Below are 18,108 nucleotides of genomic sequence, written 5' to 3'. Positions count from 1 at the left end.
TTTGTGGTCTGTTAGGAAGTTTGAAAAGTAAACATTGTCATCTCTTATTGTTGAAATTGCATTACAGTACAGTAAAAATTATTAGAATAAAATTTTAAGTAGTTGTTTTATAAAGTACTGAAAAATATGACCTTAAGGGAATCGAAAAGTTACCAAAAGAGTTCAGTATTTGCATGCGTTTCATTAAATATCTTTTCAGTGTTAGTTATTTAAGCTTCCCCTCTCCATGCTAATACTTTCTCTTTAATTTTATAGGTAGACATAATTTTTTGTATTCAGTTATAAAGTTCCAATAGGTAAAGTTCAGTAACTGCTGTGTCATGATTCCCCGTTAAACTGTCAATTAGAATCTTTTCATTCTCAATAACTTCTTTGTCACTCCTCATTTCTCTCTGTAGATGAGGAGGAAAGTGTCAAAGAGATTGCTTCTGATATCTGAAAATTTTTAAACTGATTGTTATCATCTACATCACCATAAAATATTATGGCTAGCTATAATTATGCCATGCACTTTTTAAAAAAATATTTGGTCACTTCCTTTCATGATTTTGCAATGCTCCACACAGCAGATTTTATTTTAAAGTATTTCAAAAACTCTTGAATGGTTTTGCCACTGTACAAAAGGTTCAGCATTGGTTTTAAAAATGCTACTTTGTGCCATTTCTGTGGCACTCCAGTGTTCATTGGCTGAGTGATGGATATACAGTTTGGAAGAAAGAATGAGATGGAGACATTATCTTTTATTAAAACTTTAAAATGAAACTGTAAATGAGTAGATGTCTATAACTAAGACAATTTTTGCATCATTTCTAGTAAACCAATCAATTTCTTCAAATTTTGCTGAGCCTCTATGAAATTATTTTCAACCGATAATTCATTAATGTTTGTGTCATCTACACTCTTTTTCTTGAATGATAGGTGATATATCTTTACTCTTTTAAATGCCCAAGTCTGTGTATTTTTCCCAGTTTACCAGTTCCAAAAAGTTAATATTTATTTGTTTCTGTAGCATTGTCACACATCGAAAATTGTTGATCTTGCTTTAGAATCTTTGTTATCATTTAGGGACTTGAATGAAAAGTTTGCCAAGCTATTTGGGGGCACATATTGCAAGAAAAGTCAATTAGTTTTGTCAGCATCATAAATTTGTTCTGAAGATAGATTTTTGCTGTTGTGAGTTTAAAAAATTTACCTGCAAATTGTTCAACTGCTTCAGTATCAGTTGGAACTTTTTAGTCTAAACTTTGTAATTGCCTTACACCATGGTGATTTTTAAATTTAATTAGCTAACCTGTTGAATATGTGTATTCAGTTTTCAAGTACATTTCCTCATGAAATATTTTGGCTTAAACCATTAGTATTAGATATATGCCAGTGGTTATGACCTTGCTGCAGTACTGTCTCATTCATTCAGTCATCACTTTGTCATGTTCCTAACTTTTAGCATAAGAAATGGCTCGTCTGTTATTCATTGTGAATGTGAAAATACACAAAAAGGCTCAAACAGTCTTTATTTTTTTAATGTCTATATACTTTTGACTTTTCAATGCCATACTCCTCACAGAATTTTGTGTACCTCTATCCATTTTTTGCGTGATTGACATCAAAACATGTTTTTGTGTTCCAGGTATTGGCTGCAGCTTCAGAATTAAAAACTCTCTTTGACACAATCAAAAATTCAAATTCTTATTTTGAAAAGCTACCTCTAGTAGTAACAATAGCCTTCAAAAATAATAAGCAGGATCAAATTAGAAAGTTCAGAAACAGTGTCGTTTGTTATAACTTAAATTTCTTGGAATCTAATTCTTTTTCACTTCTCCACTTGTTGTTATGCCAACAACAGAGGGAACATATGGAAATATGAAGAACATCCCACTCCAAACAAATATATCTTGGGGCTTCCTTCATTGTTTAACGCAGACAGAAAAATGCGCAACTACTCAAGGGCCAAAAGTGTGGTCCTGGCCTGCATCAATCAGTGTGCTGTCATTTCGCCTGCAATTCGATAACTGGCAGATATTTGAAACTAACATGCAAGAATTTCAGTCCAGAGAAAAATTCCCATAATGTGCATCTACTTTTCTGAGTATTTTACATTCCTAGGCTTCATAAGAAAAGAAAAATTCTTATGTCCAAAGGTCTAGATTTTGAACTTTGTACTATGTTTTGATTTTATGGAATGCAGGTTTTTACTGTGCCAAAGTAGAATTCGTTTACATTAACCAAAGGAAGAAGAGAAAGGAAAAGACATTAAATTATTTTTTTTATAAAAATGTTATCCATGTATTATTATTTTGTTCTTGCATCTTTATAATGTTATGAATTGTGTACAAATGTAAATAATTTTATCAAATTATACGTAAAATTGTAGCTTCTTGTGTGTCATGAAATATCTCAAGATACAAAGCTCTGACAGAAAAATAAGATTACAGGTGCAAGTCTATTTAACATGCAGGTAAATGGCTATCTCGCCAAATTTTTTGTCAAAGTGCCAAGCTGGCAATAGTTTTTGCGACTTATTTTTCTCACCTAACTAGGTGAATATTTGGCAATATTTTCGTGCAGTCCCTATGTAGCTGTAATTGGTACTGTAATTTAATAACTGTAACTGATCCCTATATGTAACTGTAATCATATTCGACCGTTATATGTAATTTTAACAGTATATATGCCTTCCAGCAATTTCGCAAAATGGAAGGTACTAGAGGTTTCTTATTAACCAAGGGAAAACTATACATAACCGGAGAGAGCATCAGCTCTCCATTTCTCAGTTCAGAGTAGACTTTAGGTTATTGAGATATCTCCATGCGAGCATCACTCTTTAGATTGCATTATGTTTAATGTTCATAGTAGTTTGAAGTGGTACTTCTGATTGTGCTCTGTTTTACTGAGAAGAGCAGTATGAGCACTTTTATGGAAAGTTCCAGAACTCTGTAGTGTGTCTTTGAGAAAAGTAAATTCTAGCAAGCTATCTTCAGTTCTGTGTGTATTCAATATCATTGCGAACCTCTATGCTTGCAATAGTTTTTAGTGTCAAAAGTGCGATTTAATGCCAGTGACAACAGCGATGGAGAGGTAACTAAGACAGCTAAAAAATCCAGAGCTACAGCAGGAAGTTATTATGACTATTTTAAATTTCTACCCTTGTTTTCTCGACCCTCTCTAAAGCTATCCCCTTGTAGTGGGAAGACCTCCTGACAGTTCTACAAGACTAAGTTCTCTATAGGGGGAAATGCAAATGGGTGGGATTCTGAAACTAAAGCTTATCATCTCACCACTTCTGATAGCACATGCAGCAGATATCCTCCAAACTCTGCTTGAAAAACAGAGGCTAGATTTTAAAGCTCTCTATGGTGCTTTTGTCGAGAAATGTTTAAAAAACTACAGCAGGCTTTAGTTAAAATCTATCTGGGGTTTAGTTTAGTAAAAATTATCTGGGGGGATACTCTGTGGCAATCTAATGTTCGACTGCGTGCGCAGCCAATCCACGTCGTGGTTTATGTAAAAACTGCTAGCGCGGCAGTGAACTCGCTCGTTTCGCCCTTAGCTGCAGCATAGGATGTTTTGAATTTTAGTTTAGTGGTTTTGTTATTCGTTCTGTTATTTCAGTTGTGTTTAAAGTTATGGTGTGTGTAAATAAAAGTTATGTTTAAAGAAAAGGAGTCATGTCAATTCAAGGATATACACCAAGATATAACCACCATGCCACCATAATCCTTATGTGTAACTTTAACCGTGTATAGCCATACACGGGCTTCGAGAAATGGAAGGTAACAAAGATTTCTCGGGGTCTGGAAAAAAACTATACAAGACCAGAAAGAACATCAGTTCTCAGTTCAGAGTAGATTTTAGAGTATTGAGCTCCATGCAAGCTTCGCTCTTTAGATGTGCTTTACATTGCATTGGGTTTAACATTCTTGGTAGTTCGAAGTGGTAACTACTGATTGTGCTGTGTTATACTGAAAGCAGCTGTAGTAGTATTGCCATTGAAAGTTCCAGGACTGTAAAGTGTTTTTTTTTTTTTTTTGTGGGGAAATAAATTCCATCAAACTGTCATGGGTTCTGTGTGCAATCATTGCATTACGAACCTGTATGCATGAAATAATAATTTCTACTAAATAAATTGTTAGGTATCAAAATTCAATAAATTAGGCATAATTCATTTTAACTTTCATACTTATCTCTGCAAATGAAAAAGAAAGCCGATCTGTAAAACTCATAAAAACTGGAGGAAAGTTACCATTTGCATCTTAAACCTGTCTATCAGAAAAATTTTAACCAGTTTAGTTACCACATACAAGTTTTCATTTTCAGATCTTTAAAGTTGCTTCTGGCAAAAAGTTGTCCATATGAGCTCTGCTAATTGATCAAAATTGAGAAAAGGAAGTGAATGGCTTGAAACTTGTCTTTGAGAGTCATTAAGTTAAGGGAAATGTGTTCGCCCCTCTTTATTAAAGCGGAAGTAGAGCAATGGTGTACTAATGCCAGTTATTTTAATTTTTCAAATTTTTATTTTTGTGCTTTATAATATATTTAAAAAGAAAGGAAAAAAGCTTATAAAATGAATAGGGAATGGAGCAGAAGAATTTTATAGCAAGTGTAATTTCTTTGAAAGTGTTTTGTTCCAGCGAGTAAAAAATAAAATTAATAAGTAAAAAAGTTGACATATAATGAGATCATATTATTGGAATTAGGTGTCCATGATCACATGATAGCCAAGCCACCTGCAATTGAAACTTCAAGTCATACTCCAGTATGTTATAAAATATTGCCTAGTTCAGGGGTCGGCAACATTTTGAGTCGGAAGAGTCAAAGATTACAATTTACAAAATTTCAAAGTTTTTAAAGGTCCACCAAATGTTTTCTTGCCAACAATAAATAGTACTCACATAAATAAAATATTTTGATAAAAAACTAATCTATTTATTCATAAGAAAAAATATCTATTTATTCATATATAAAAAGTGTTTTTCACAACAAATTGGATAATATATATATATATGGCATTATTAGATAATTATTATTTAGGTAAAACATTAAAACAGTTAAACATTTATTTACAACATTAACTTGTACTTCAATAAAAAAACAATTGAGCAAACATATTCAGTGGAAGCGTTGGCTTTACATGGTTTTAGAAAGTTTGGATAAATTTGACTCATAACATTTTGTTTTACGTTTCAAACACGACTCTAAATTTTTATTTGTTAGTTGGTTTCTTACTGTACTTTTAATTATATTCATGCAAGAGAGCGCTTGCTCGCACAAATATGTCGATCCGAAAATAGTCAGGACTCCAAATGTCAACTTCTTCACCCTCACTGTAGCAATCTGGAAGACTATACCATGTGTCGAATATAAGTGCCCCAACTCGCGGCATTCCTTTTAAAGCTGTCTACTTTTGTTGCGTTGCACACATTTATTTCTGAACCTCCAACTTGCTTTTCAACTCTGTAAATTTTCCACTCCAATAAGCTTTAGATTTTAAATCGATCAGTTGCATTTCTAGAGATTCAGTATCAGTTCCAAATGGCTCAATGTGGATTTCATTACTGTTTTGTGTTAAGAGGATTTACTATGAATGCTAGAGTGGTTTTGTTGGTTTTGAATTGCTCAAATCTGTCAGCAAATTCATCTTTAATTTTTTAAGTGAAGTAATTCGTGTCGACAGTCGCGCTGGTTTTATCGCGATATTGCTTTAGAAATTGGAAATTAAGTAATTTACCTCTCTGAATATCTTCTTCAAAAAGATTTCTATAAGAAAATTTTTCTAAAGATAATTTTTCTTCAAAACAATCTAATTCTTTTTTCAAAACATAGGCTGGGTTTCCCTTTCCTTGCAGTTTTAGATTAAGCTCATTTAATTTCGCTGTGACATCCACCATAAAGTAAATTTTTGCAATTATTTGTCGCTTTCTAATTCAAGGTGATTAATGCCTTTTTCCTTTAGGAATGTATTTATTTCATTCAAGCACAAAGTTTCAACACCTTTCCTTTGGAAAGCCATCCCACTTTATTGTGAAGAAGGAGGTCGGAATACTGAGTTTCCATTTCGTTTAAGAATTCTTTAAACTGACGATGGTAGAGTGCTTTTGACAAGATGCTGTTAACAATCTTAATTACCAAATTCATGACCTCAACTATTTTGGCCCGAAAATGTTTCGGCTCAAAGCTCTTCTTGGTGCACAAAGCGCTTCTTGGCAGTGAAACGTAAGAATATTGTGGTTTATTTTGCTCTAAAGAATCGTTGTTGCCCCTTTATTTTTTCCTGTCATACTTCTGGTTCCATCAGTTGCTATTGAAACGATTTTATTTAAATTGATCATATTGTCTTCAAGGCATTTTTGTACGGCATTCGCTATATCTTCCCCTCAATTTTGTCCCGAGTGAGGTAGCAATCCTATAAGTTCTTCTTTTGAATCTCGGGAAGACCTGATAAAAAAGGCAACTTATGGCGTGTCTTTTATGTCACAAGACTCATCTATAGCAAACGATAAGAAAGTTGAATATATTCCACTTGCAAATATGTTATATTGGAAAACATTTTAGCTATTCTATCTTGTACTGTTTTAGCGGATAGTGGCAAATCTTTGATTTTTTTTCAAGATTTCTGGTTTGTTTTTGAAATCACAAAACAGTTCTTCAGATGCATGTATGAAGCAATCTTTGACATACTCACCATCTGTGAATGGTTTGCCTTTTTCTGCAATTTCTAATGATACCGCAAAGATTGCCAGATTAACATCACTTGTAGATTGCATCCAGTTACTTAACAAGAAACTTGATTGCCGTTTTTGTTTTTGGAGCTCGTCGACAGCTTTTATTCGTTCTTCGCCGGCTGGATATTTACTAGCAAGCTGAGTATGTGCTTTAGTGAAGTGTCTCTCTAAATTTAATTTCTTATTGTGTGCGAGTTTTTCGTGGCAAATGAGACAAGTGGGAAGGCTATGTGAGTTGCATATGAAAGCGAACGACTGCGTCCAATCCCGATTGAATTCTCGATGCTCTTCTTCAGTTCTTCTCTCTTTTTTTTTTTTTTTTTTTTAAAATTTATTTATTGATAAAAAAAATAATATTTGCGTATGGAACTAAAGAGCCTCAGCTTCACATCCAAAGAGCCACATGTGGCTTGCGAGCCGCAGGTTGCCGACCCCTGGCCTAGTTGATATAATTTAATTTTTTTGCATTCTTTTTTTAATGTCTATAGCTGTCTGTATCTACAGTTGTCTGTGTAATCTGCCATTAGAAATTAAAAAAAAAAACTTTTAATATATATAGCAAAAATTTTTATAATCTGTAAACATTTTAAGATGCTATAAATCATTGATTTTAGGATGTGATGGTTAAATCTAATAATATTGTCAAAAATCAATTTTGAAAAATTGATAAATTTTATTATAGTTGTGAAAAAAGTTCATTTAAAAGATTTTTTCAATTCTTTCTACTGGTGCAAGCACAGAAATTCGGTATTGTTTATTCATTTGTAAATGGAAGAATCAGGTGAAAGATACGCAAAAAGTTGTTTCAATATTTATTAAAAATAATAATTGAATTTTGAAAAACATTCACTTCAAATTGCCAGACTTTATCATCTTTGCAACATACGTTCCAGTTTTTATAGCCGTGACCTATTTTTTCCCTACATCATGTGATGAACTTACATACTCACTTACTCTTCGTTATAGAGATGGGTACTGTTTCTGTTATTCCTATATTCATCTCTTATTTTTTTTAGCATAATTTCTTTATTATTTTGTGATTGAATTAATTATGTGAGGAAGAAGTGCAAGTCATTTAAAGTACAGTCCATGGCAGCTACTTATTGTAAAGAAACAAAAATTGTAGTTTTTCATGATAGTTTAATTTTATTTCATTGGCATAATTAACAAGTAGGTCAGGCCCAATTTGATCAATTTCCGGCAGTGTATGTATTATGTATTGATCTTTGTAATGTGCAGATCATTTTTAATTTATTAAATTCACTTGCAGTGCAGTTAGAGCAAACAGATTTTTCTGATCTATTTTTCTTTTAGTAAATTCAATACTGCCAGTGGCCATTTAGTTATCACTGCTGTAACCAGGATATCAGGTTTAATCCCAGAGTAGCAGACAATGTGCATGGTTAGATTTGGTGCTTTTTCCCTATATATAACGTGAATACGACCCACTTTCCCTTAGAACGTTCTTCTATTAGGCAAATAGCCCTTGTGGGATTTGCCATAAAAATAACATAACCTTCGAAAGAAAAATTCTACAAGTTGCTTCATTGTTACAGTAACTCTCTTATTGCTGCTGTGTAAAAGAAATCTTGTTGCAGAGCTTTAATGTGGATAACTACAATCTGAAATTAAAAACCAGGTGTGCTAGAATCAGTGCAGGTAAAGTCAGCAGTATCAAAGTTCTTGAGTAATTTAGCTATTTTTTTTTTAAATTTTAATGTATGTAATATAAATTATGTAGTTGCACTCAAATATGCTTTTTTTTTTTTTTTTTTTTTTTTTTTTAGGTAGTAAACAGTTTATTAAAGTTTTGGCCAAAAATGCACAGTCCTAAAGAGGTAAAAAATTGTTTTTCATTTTATTTTATTATCTGCATGAAATTTCGTTTTAACTCATGAAGTATCAAGTTGATTTTGAGTATGTTTGGTGATTTACAGTCAATTCCCATTTAATAATTGTTATGGAACTCCCTAAGCTTATCATTAAATTTAGGACATATCTAATTTCAGTTTTAAGCAGGATATATATTAAAAAATACTAAAATATTTTTTATGGTTATCAGTTATGTAGCTGTTTATTTTTGCATATTTAAAATAAATATGTAAAAAAAAATCTGAAAGATTTTAGATTTTAAATTACGTCCAAAGAGGTTTAAAAAAAAAGTTTTGTGTATTACCTTTATTTATTAAAAATCATGTTCTACATACTCAAACTATAAAATTCAGTTCAACAGCAATATCAGAAACTAATTTTAAAATGAGCAGATCTTTAGAATTTCCAATACAGAGTCTTGCACACTGAAGATAAAAATGTTTTCTTTGTATAGTGTTGCCACTGCTTGCTTTGAAATTGTTTATTTTTTTAATGAAAAAGTCGTTGAAATGTTACAAAATCTGAAATTGATTCCCTCAAAAAGGGGGTAGGTGAGTGAATTTAATTTACAAAAATTGTACTTGTATCGTATTTTGTGTACTATTTTGTAATCAATGTTTATATTGCAAGCAATGTTACCCCATGAGCCACCGAGTGGTAAAGTTGGTGAAGACAGGTGGTTAGGTCTAAAGTTTGAATCACGGTGAAAGGCGTTTAGGTTCATTGGCCTTCCTGTGGTTTTCTCTATGTATAAGAGCCAGTTCCCCTTAGAAAGTCCTCCATGAAGGATCCCTCCTCTTAAGCAGATAGCCCTGGTGTGCTTTTCCATAATCAACCAAACCAACCAAGCAATATTACGGTTATATTATATTCCATTGCAAAAAATAAAATGTTGCAAATTTTTACATATGAGAACTTCTTTTAGTTGTATTGTTTTTCTCTTAGCTTGTGGAAATGCATATGTATTTTTAACTTGTAAGTTACCTTATATCTGCATATTTAATTTTTGAAATGGGTTCTGTGAACCTCCATTACAATAAACCGTGAGCCACCACTATCTAAAGGTTTGCTGGAGGTAGTTTACACCATTAACCATCTGAGCAGCCCTGGGTTTTGGATCTGTCATAAAGACCTGTATTTAAAAAGCCTTTGATAGCTAAATATATATATTTACCTATTTTAGTCTCTATTTTCATAAACTTATATTTATCAAGATGTCATTTATATTATTAATGAAAGTAAGAAAGCAAAATATCTTAAATTATAAGCTAATATATAACAAAGGACAAAAAACTCATAGCCGGTCATGGTGCTCAGAGGATTAATCTTGCAGGGCAATCCGCACAGGACTTAAAAGAGAAGGGCTAGCTCATAGAGCTTTTCCCCCTGAAACAGGCAGTGGGGAGTGATGACGTACCCTTGATGACACTGAGCGCAGAGATGCAATTGACAACATAAAAATTAGCGTTTTAAATCTGAAGAACCAGCATTTAAAATGAGCTGCGTGTGAAAGATAGCTATAATTTAGAAGAGACAATGTTACTGCAGTATGCATTTTACACTGAACATTAAAAAATTTAGTAGTACTTACTCAATTTTAAAATAACAGATAAAACACGCTACTCTTAGCATAAAGTTCCTTTTTTTTTAATTTGCAGGAATTTTTTTTTTTTTTTTTCTTTAAATGCCTGTTTATTTCTAATCGTTTCTTTATCTGCATGTTAACTAAGAAAACTGTACTACTGCTTCTAAGATAACTATAATAACAGATATTTAAAGTTAATCAAAAAACAACCTTAAAATGGCATAGTTTTCAAAATTTCTGCTAATCTACATTTTAGTTTCAGCCTAATTGTAAATTTTACATTGAGATATTTTTCTCTTGATTCAATATAATAACATATAATTTTTTTAATAATTTTGTAACTTAGGCTTACATCAATATTACATTTAAATTAATGCATGCAAGATTGTTATCTAAATTTAGACAAAACAACTTTACTTACAGTAGTACCTAAAAAACATTATTCAATTTTTCAAAAGTGGGGGGTTAAGGAGGCAGGTTTTCTTATGCCAATTACTTTAATCTTATACTATTATATTTTATCTAGAATGCTAAGCTAGCACAAAATTCAATAAATAATAACACAGGATACAATAAAAATAAGCTTAACAATAACTTAACAAAATTAGTTTTCATTTAAAATATGCTTTACACTATTAACTTCTAAAATGTCATCGAGAAATATTTCAAATCAAAACATATTACATATGCTTACTTGTGCAGTCACAGTGCAACTACAAGTTATTGAAATATTATTTATTGGCTACCACCATCCCCTTTTTTGCCTTTTGGGTTGCTTTTCTTTGGGTTAAAACATATGCATTTCTATTTAAGAAACGTATTCTACAGAGCTCTTATGACAATGCAACGTGAAATATCTTCACTAGTCCAAATGAATTTTTCCTTCTTTTCTAGCAATGTGTTAATCTGCGTCTTTGTAAAAATATGCTTTAGACATTTTTCCAAATTCTCCGATCTGTGCTGTTTTTTCCTAAATTTCGCTGTTTAGGATTTTAATTTCTAAATTTCCGTTACAAATTTCTTTCTAGATGTCATCCACCTTTGTTGCTAAGCAAACATTTTATAAAATTTTTCTTTTCTCTATTTTTCAATATTTTATTACGATTTTCTAAGGATATTATTTTGTTCTTCAAATTATCAATACATTCTTGTTTATCTTTACACGTAGGTCATTCAGGGATATTGTCACTTAGGGCATTATCACTTGTGAATTTTATTTCAAAATCATTTACATTTCATTTATTATTGTCAGCTTCAATTTCATTCTCTGCCTCAAAATAAATTTTCTTTGGGCTCAATTCATGTAGTCTTTCAAAAGCACTCTGCATTAGTTTTCTTTTCAAATGTCTCCGATTTCTTGGTGTTATTTCGTTTATTACACACGATAAATTTTTTTTAGGCACAGTATTGCATTTCAACAGTTTCTTTTGCGGCAATCCAAGCAAGCAATTTCTCATGTCATCTTCATAATCACTGCACAGAAAATGTTCGCCGCAAATTCTTGCGTTTTTCACATTAATAGAATCCTGTCTTCGACATTTATGTATCCATTCTTTAGACAAAAGCAAATTGTCCTTTGGGAAAGCATGAAATACAGTATCTCTTCCTTTCGTATTTCTATAAGTGTTGTGGCATGTTGCTACAGCACAAGAAGCCATATTACATAAAGGATACTTTAAGTATAGAATTTAAAAGGAAACCTGGCTAAAACTATATATATATATACACACACACAAATTATTAAATATTTGCATTATTAGAAAATAAATATGTATTATTAAAATTAATTTGGGATATGCAACCTCCAGAAAATCGTCTCGCAACTGAATGAAACTATAGTTTTAAAAGCGCAAAATCAGAGCAAGTGCAACAGAGACATGTCAGATTACTTCCAGTTAACCCCCTCCATGAGGCTCGCGTCAGCGAGGAGTCGAACAAAGGAATGACCTAGCCCTTCTATTTATCCCTGCAATCCACAAATCCATAGGAGTGTGAAGTGGTAGAGATCTCTTCTGAATAGCATATTGCAAGGCATCCCAGATTAAGTTCAGTAATGTTCATATCTTTGGATCTAGGTGGCCAATGGACGTGTCTAAATTCGGAAGAATATTCCTGGAGCTACTCAGTAGCAAATCTTGACATATGGGGTATCACTTTGTCCTGCTGGAAATGTCCAAATCTGTCAGAATGCACAATGAACATGAATGGGTTACAGGTGATGGGACAGGATACTTACGTATCTGTCACCTGACAAAGTCATATCTAGATGGACCAGGCATCCCATATCACACCAACTGCACATCCCTCATACCATGACAGAGCCAGCTGCAGCAGTCTCTTGTTGACATGTAGGGTCCATAGATTCATGAGGTAGTCTTAATATCCGTACACATTCATACACCTGCTACTACTGGAAATAAGACTCATGAGACCAGGCAAACGTGTTTCCAGTCATGAACAGTCAATTGCTGATGTTGATCTTCTCAGACGAGGTGTTAAAGCTTTGTATTATACAGTCAACAATAGTATGCGAGTGTACCTACTGCTTTAAAAAGCCTATATTGATAATGGCTGGCACTTGTTGATGCCCCCGCTTTGAAATCTGCAGCAGTTTGAGAGAGGGTTGGATGTCTGTCATGTTTAATTATCATTGTCAGTTGTCATTGGTCCCTTTCTTTGGCAAGCTTTTTCTGGTCACAGCGATGTCAAAGATTTGATGTTTTACCAAATTCCCGATATTCATGGTACACTTGTGAAAGAGTTATACATGAAAATCCAAATTTATCACTACTTCGAAGACGTTATCTCCATCACCCGTGCACCAACTACAGTACCACATTCAAGCTTGCTTAAATCTTGATAACCTGCCATTGTAGGATCAGTAACTGATCTAACAACTTTTCCAAACACCTGTCTTATATAGTAGTTACTGACCGTTGCACTTTATTGTGATTGGTCCCATACCTCTGGTATTTACATATGTATACCTATACCAATTTTTTGGGCTCTTCAGTATATAACATAAACCTCTGTCTCTAATAAATACTCTTAAACCTATGCTTCAAAAAAGTAAAAGGTAAAGTTATTTTTCTAAAAAAAATCAAAAGTGTAATATGGTACAAAGTCTCTATTCCAGACGTCCATTATCTGGAATGATCTGTAATCCGGACCTTAAAGCCACAAACTTGCGCATGCGCATAAAGCCGGTAAAGCATTTACCCATGCGCGCTTCCAATAGTGAAGAAAGTAACAGAGAACGTTATTGAAAACGAAAATATTTCAATCGACAAGTTAGTCGGTATTCTCGAAACAGCAATTACAGAACTTGAACAGTGGAAGTTTATAACTGAAAAAGAAATTATATCTGTTTATAAAATTAAACAGAAAGTATTAGCATAAAAAACGAAGACACTTAAACAACTTACATTGATAGAAATGTTTACTAAAATGAACAAATAAATATTAAGTTTTTTTTTTTTTTTTTTTTTTTGTAAATTTTGATATTTTTAGATCATATTTGCTCTTTATTTCATAAATTATGGTTTCATATTTTTAATTGTATAATTTCTGCATGCCATCTTACCAGATTTAAATTCATGATCTATAATACGGAAAAAACCCTAATCCGGAATCACCGAAGTCCGGATTATGGACTTTGTACTGTATTTTAGCTCTGTTGGAAACTCGCAAATGGCTTTTAATTTATGGGAAAGTATTCTGTAAGTGGGGGGGGGGGTTAAATGCTTTATGCATCGAAGTGTATGGTAGTGGTGTTGATTGATAAGTATCCACAAATGCTATTAAAATTAGTATAATGTATGGAAAGAATTTTCATTAAATTGCTTAATCTGTGTAAAGGACATGGATGCATTCTAAATATTATACATAAGTCATAATTTTTTAATGTTAATTTTATATGCTAGTGACTGAATGGTTTGTCATAAAGTATAAATAGATCTATCCCTGATTAACAGTGGAAATACTAAGTTTATATGATTCATGGGTATGGTAGAATTAAGTATACATTTAATAGTGATAGTTCTATTTAAAATTTCTCTTGCCTATTCTCATTTTGTTCTGGTAATTGAATGAGTTAATACTTCTTTATTTGCTCTGCATGTGTAATGTAAGCAAGGTATTACTTTCTGTATTGTTTGTACACTAGTCATCAAAATTAAAGGATAATGAGAAAAATATGCTCAGTAAGTTAATGTTACAACCAATGCCCAGTGCTGTAATTAATTATGTTAATTAAATACAAAATTGCACTTCCGTACATAGCATTGCAAATATACAGATTCAATGATTGGCAATATGGTGTGCAGTGGACACATTGGAATTCCTCTCTGCAGTGCCGTTTAAAGTGAATGTGGTTTCCGAAAGCGATCAGTCTTCGGTAGTTAGGACTTAAAGGTATCATTTAAGTGAACATCAAAAGTGGTGAATATTTGGTAGAACTGAGTGAGGTCAAATGCAGATGGAGACCCTACAAGATTTGAATGTCCCTCAAAGTGTCTTATCAAGAGTTCAGAGCTGCTTTTTAAACACTGGATCAATTGATAGACAGGCTGGTCAGTGCCTATTAAAAGCAACAGCTGCATCAGAATGCTGTTTTCAGTCATTGTCGGTTCAAAGAAACGGCGAAGCAACTACAAGAGTTTTGGTTTTAGGCTTACATACTGCTGCAGAAACTCGAATTAGTCATTTTGCTGCTGCATAAAGGGTTAATGGGTTGTACTGTGTGTGAGAAAAACCAATAGTTTGTGTCCCACTCACTCCAGCTTTCCAAGGAAGCCTGTTCAAACTGGTGCCATCATCATGTTCATTGAAGCCAATACAACTGGGCCCAAGTATTGTTTGCTAACGAGTCTAGATATAGTCTAAACAGATTCTAAATGTGTTTTTGCAGATAGGAAGAAACCCAGCACTTGCATTATCATCTCCGTGAAATATCTAATTTCCAAGACTGGAGTTTAATGGTTTGGGGAGGAATCATGACAGATGGCCGCACCGAGCTGTATATCCTTTAATATTCTGTGACTGCTTGGAGATATGTAGACATGGTATTGGTACACCAAGTTAGACTATTTATAGGTGCTGTTGGCCCAGAGTTTTTGCTAATGGCTGACAAAGCTTGGCCTCATCGAGCATATGTAGTGTCATAATACTTGCAAATGGAATATATCAGTCACATGACTTGAATCTGATTGAGCATGTGTGCGATGCCTTAGGATGCCAAATTTCAGTGTGCCATATTCCTCCCCAGAACTCCAGGAGTTTAAAAGTGCACTTTTCGAAGAGTGGCATGCAATTTCTCAAGACTTAATCAGCACTGTTAAAGTCTATAAAATAAAGATGTGAGGTACTCTATCTGTCCGAAGTGACCATATTAAAGAAAAAAAATTTCCAGAAGAGATGACTAATTTTCCATCATTTTCCAGTTTCCATAAATTTGGTTTTAATTTCAATATTTTGCAAATAATCAACTGCCAAATATTGTAATTTATGTTAACTGATTCTTTTGTACAAATTTCTATTAATATTTTTTTCAATGTAACTGACACATCAAGTAAGTGTCAATTACATTTTATTCCTGTTATTATCCTTTAATTTTGATGACCAATGTAGAGAATTAACTTAAATTTTATACTGTTTGTTCAATTCTGTTTGTTCATTTGCATGAAAATAGTTAATTTTTTTATTTGTTTCTATTGATAGCCATTGCCTTTGTTAAATCTAAGATTACTGCACTGATAGTTTGCATGTTCTATCCTTTTAGAAGTGTGTTAATAGGTATATGAAATAAATGTATTTTAGGTGATGTTTTTAAATGAATTAGAAGAAATTTTGGATGTCATTGAGCCTGCTGAATTTACAAAAGTAATGGTGCCATTGTTCCGGCAACTTGCAAAATGCGTTTCTTCTCCACATTTTCAGGTATATGAATAAAACATATGATCTCGTGTTGTATATTTTTCAAGTATACATGATAGAAATAATAAATGTACATTTTTGTTTTTAGGTGGCAGAGCGTGCTTTGTATTATTGGAATAATGAATACATAATGAGCCTGATAAATGACAATGCTACTGTGTTGTTGCCTATAATGTTTCCTTCACTTTATCGGAATTCTAAATCTCATTGGAACAAGTGAGTTACTTTTATCTTACATAGGTTTTTCTTGGAAGGGGGGGGGGGTTCTTGTGTATCTGATTTACATAGCATTTGTTTCATGTCACTTCCATTCAGAAGTTTAGGAAACAGGTTTAAGAATGGCAGAAGTTATTTTAATGATTTTTACTGAATTTTCTTTTTAGAAATAAACTGAAAAATTAAACTTATGTGTAAAAATATTTCTTGCATCTTATATTAATTAAACTGAGGTTTAAGATGCAGTTAATTATGTCTTGAAAAGAAAAGAAAAAAGAAGTGCTATATTTATTGCAGTTTTTTTAATTCATATGCATAGTAGAAAATATATGAGAAAGTAATCTCATTTCAGTTTCAGTAATTAATTTTGTTCAAATTAATTATGAAATGTATGTTAAAATTAACTAGGTCGATGATGAAATTAAAAAAGCAGATGTGCAGTTGAAATTTTTGTTCAGGCAGACTTCTAACAGAATAAAACTCACTATGCTGCATTCAGTTTTTTGTAAAATTTAAGTTTAATATCTGTTATGTTAAAAGTATTCATAACTAAATGTTATACACATTTTGTATTTCTTGATTGAATTGCTCTTTAGACCTTTTCTTTTCTTTAAAAGGTAAACAATCTTAACCGAAAAAGTCTGTAATTAGTTGCACATCAAGTATGCGTTTTAATTTATTATACAGTTCATTATGTAAATTTCTTTACTTTATTAGGTAAATGTGTGTTATTTTTATTCTAAATATTAATATTTCATAAATGTCTTATTGAAAATGCTGAAGTATCAATGATAGCATTTTTAGGCAACTTCTTAAATTATATTTTAATACTTATGCTATTATGAATTTTTAATGTGCAAATGCTGTGTTTACTCATAGTTCATTTTTCATTTAATGGAGGGAACAAAATTAGTATGTTTCTTCTGTAAAACTCTGATTATAAGAACATTTATTATTCAGACTTCTATGTATTCTTTTTCCACATCTTTAATAAGCAGTATATATGTATGTAGAGGATGGCATGTGTTTTGTCCATCATCTTTATTCAGAAATTGTGTCAGCCTCCATGTTTGCCAGCAAGGTACTCATGTATGCATCTTCAGCTGAATGGTCCACAGTCAACCTTCTGGGGAATGCTGGCTGATGCAAATATAGATTGCTGCACTAGAGGTATTTATCCAAACAAGCTCTGTGTCTGTAATCCAGTGAGCATTATGATACAAAATGAAAAATACCTTATGCATTTGTGAAAGAGCAGCATTTTGAGATCGTTGAATAATGAAGAGCTACTGGCAGCATTCAAGCGCTCTGTCACAAGAACCTAGTGGCAACCAAGCAGAAAAAATCACTGAATATTAGAAGTTGAGTTGATGATTGAGCCCCAGGAAACAGGCTGGTTACGCTGGAGTTTTTGTAGTTAATGTAAATATAAGCCAGTTTTCTTTAAGCATCCACCACATGTTAGGATATGTAATTTTACTGTGTCTGCAATGTATTGTTACGAAAGGTAGAGGCACAGTAAGATGGCTTCCCCGCAAAGCAGTTTTAGGTTTCCCATAAAATGGCAAGGGAATGCAGGGTTGCCACATTTGGCGAGAAATCGTCCATTTGGCAACAAAATCGGCGATATGCCATGGACAGATGAAGAATCTTCTGGAATGATTTCTTACCGGTTTAGCCAGAATCTTCTCGAACACCAGCCAAAAGCTATATAAATCCTGCTGGTATGCGAAGAGTGGTAGTATTGAGAGTGTGCCTTGTCGAGAGACCGAGTGAGAATGA

The 18,108-nt window shown here is 32.7% G+C and overlaps 1 protein-coding gene across 2 annotated transcripts in view; it reads left to right on the top strand.

Moving 5' to 3' along the window:
- The window catches only part of LOC118198470 (serine/threonine-protein phosphatase 2A 56 kDa regulatory subunit gamma isoform-like), a 130,035-nt gene that overhangs the window by 79,512 nt on the left and 32,415 nt on the right, over nt 1-18,108 (top strand). For both annotated transcript variants that reach the window (XM_085825491.1, XM_085825492.1), the window contains exons 9-11: nt 8,507-8,557; nt 15,994-16,113; nt 16,199-16,326. In XM_085825491.1, the coding sequence (XP_085681617.1) occupies nt 8,507-8,557; nt 15,994-16,113; nt 16,199-16,326 (299 nt within the window). The remainder of the gene's footprint in view (nt 1-8,506; nt 8,558-15,993; nt 16,114-16,198; nt 16,327-18,108) is intronic.

Source organism: Stegodyphus dumicola, chromosome 10 (assembly GCF_044657685.1).
Source record: "Stegodyphus dumicola isolate Sdum_Otavi_A_Nest chromosome 10, ASM4465768v1".
NCBI lineage: Eukaryota > Metazoa > Arthropoda > Arachnida > Araneae > Eresidae > Stegodyphus > Stegodyphus dumicola.
Note: the sequence above shows the minus strand (reverse complement) of the source record. Positions and strands in the feature narration are given on the sequence as shown.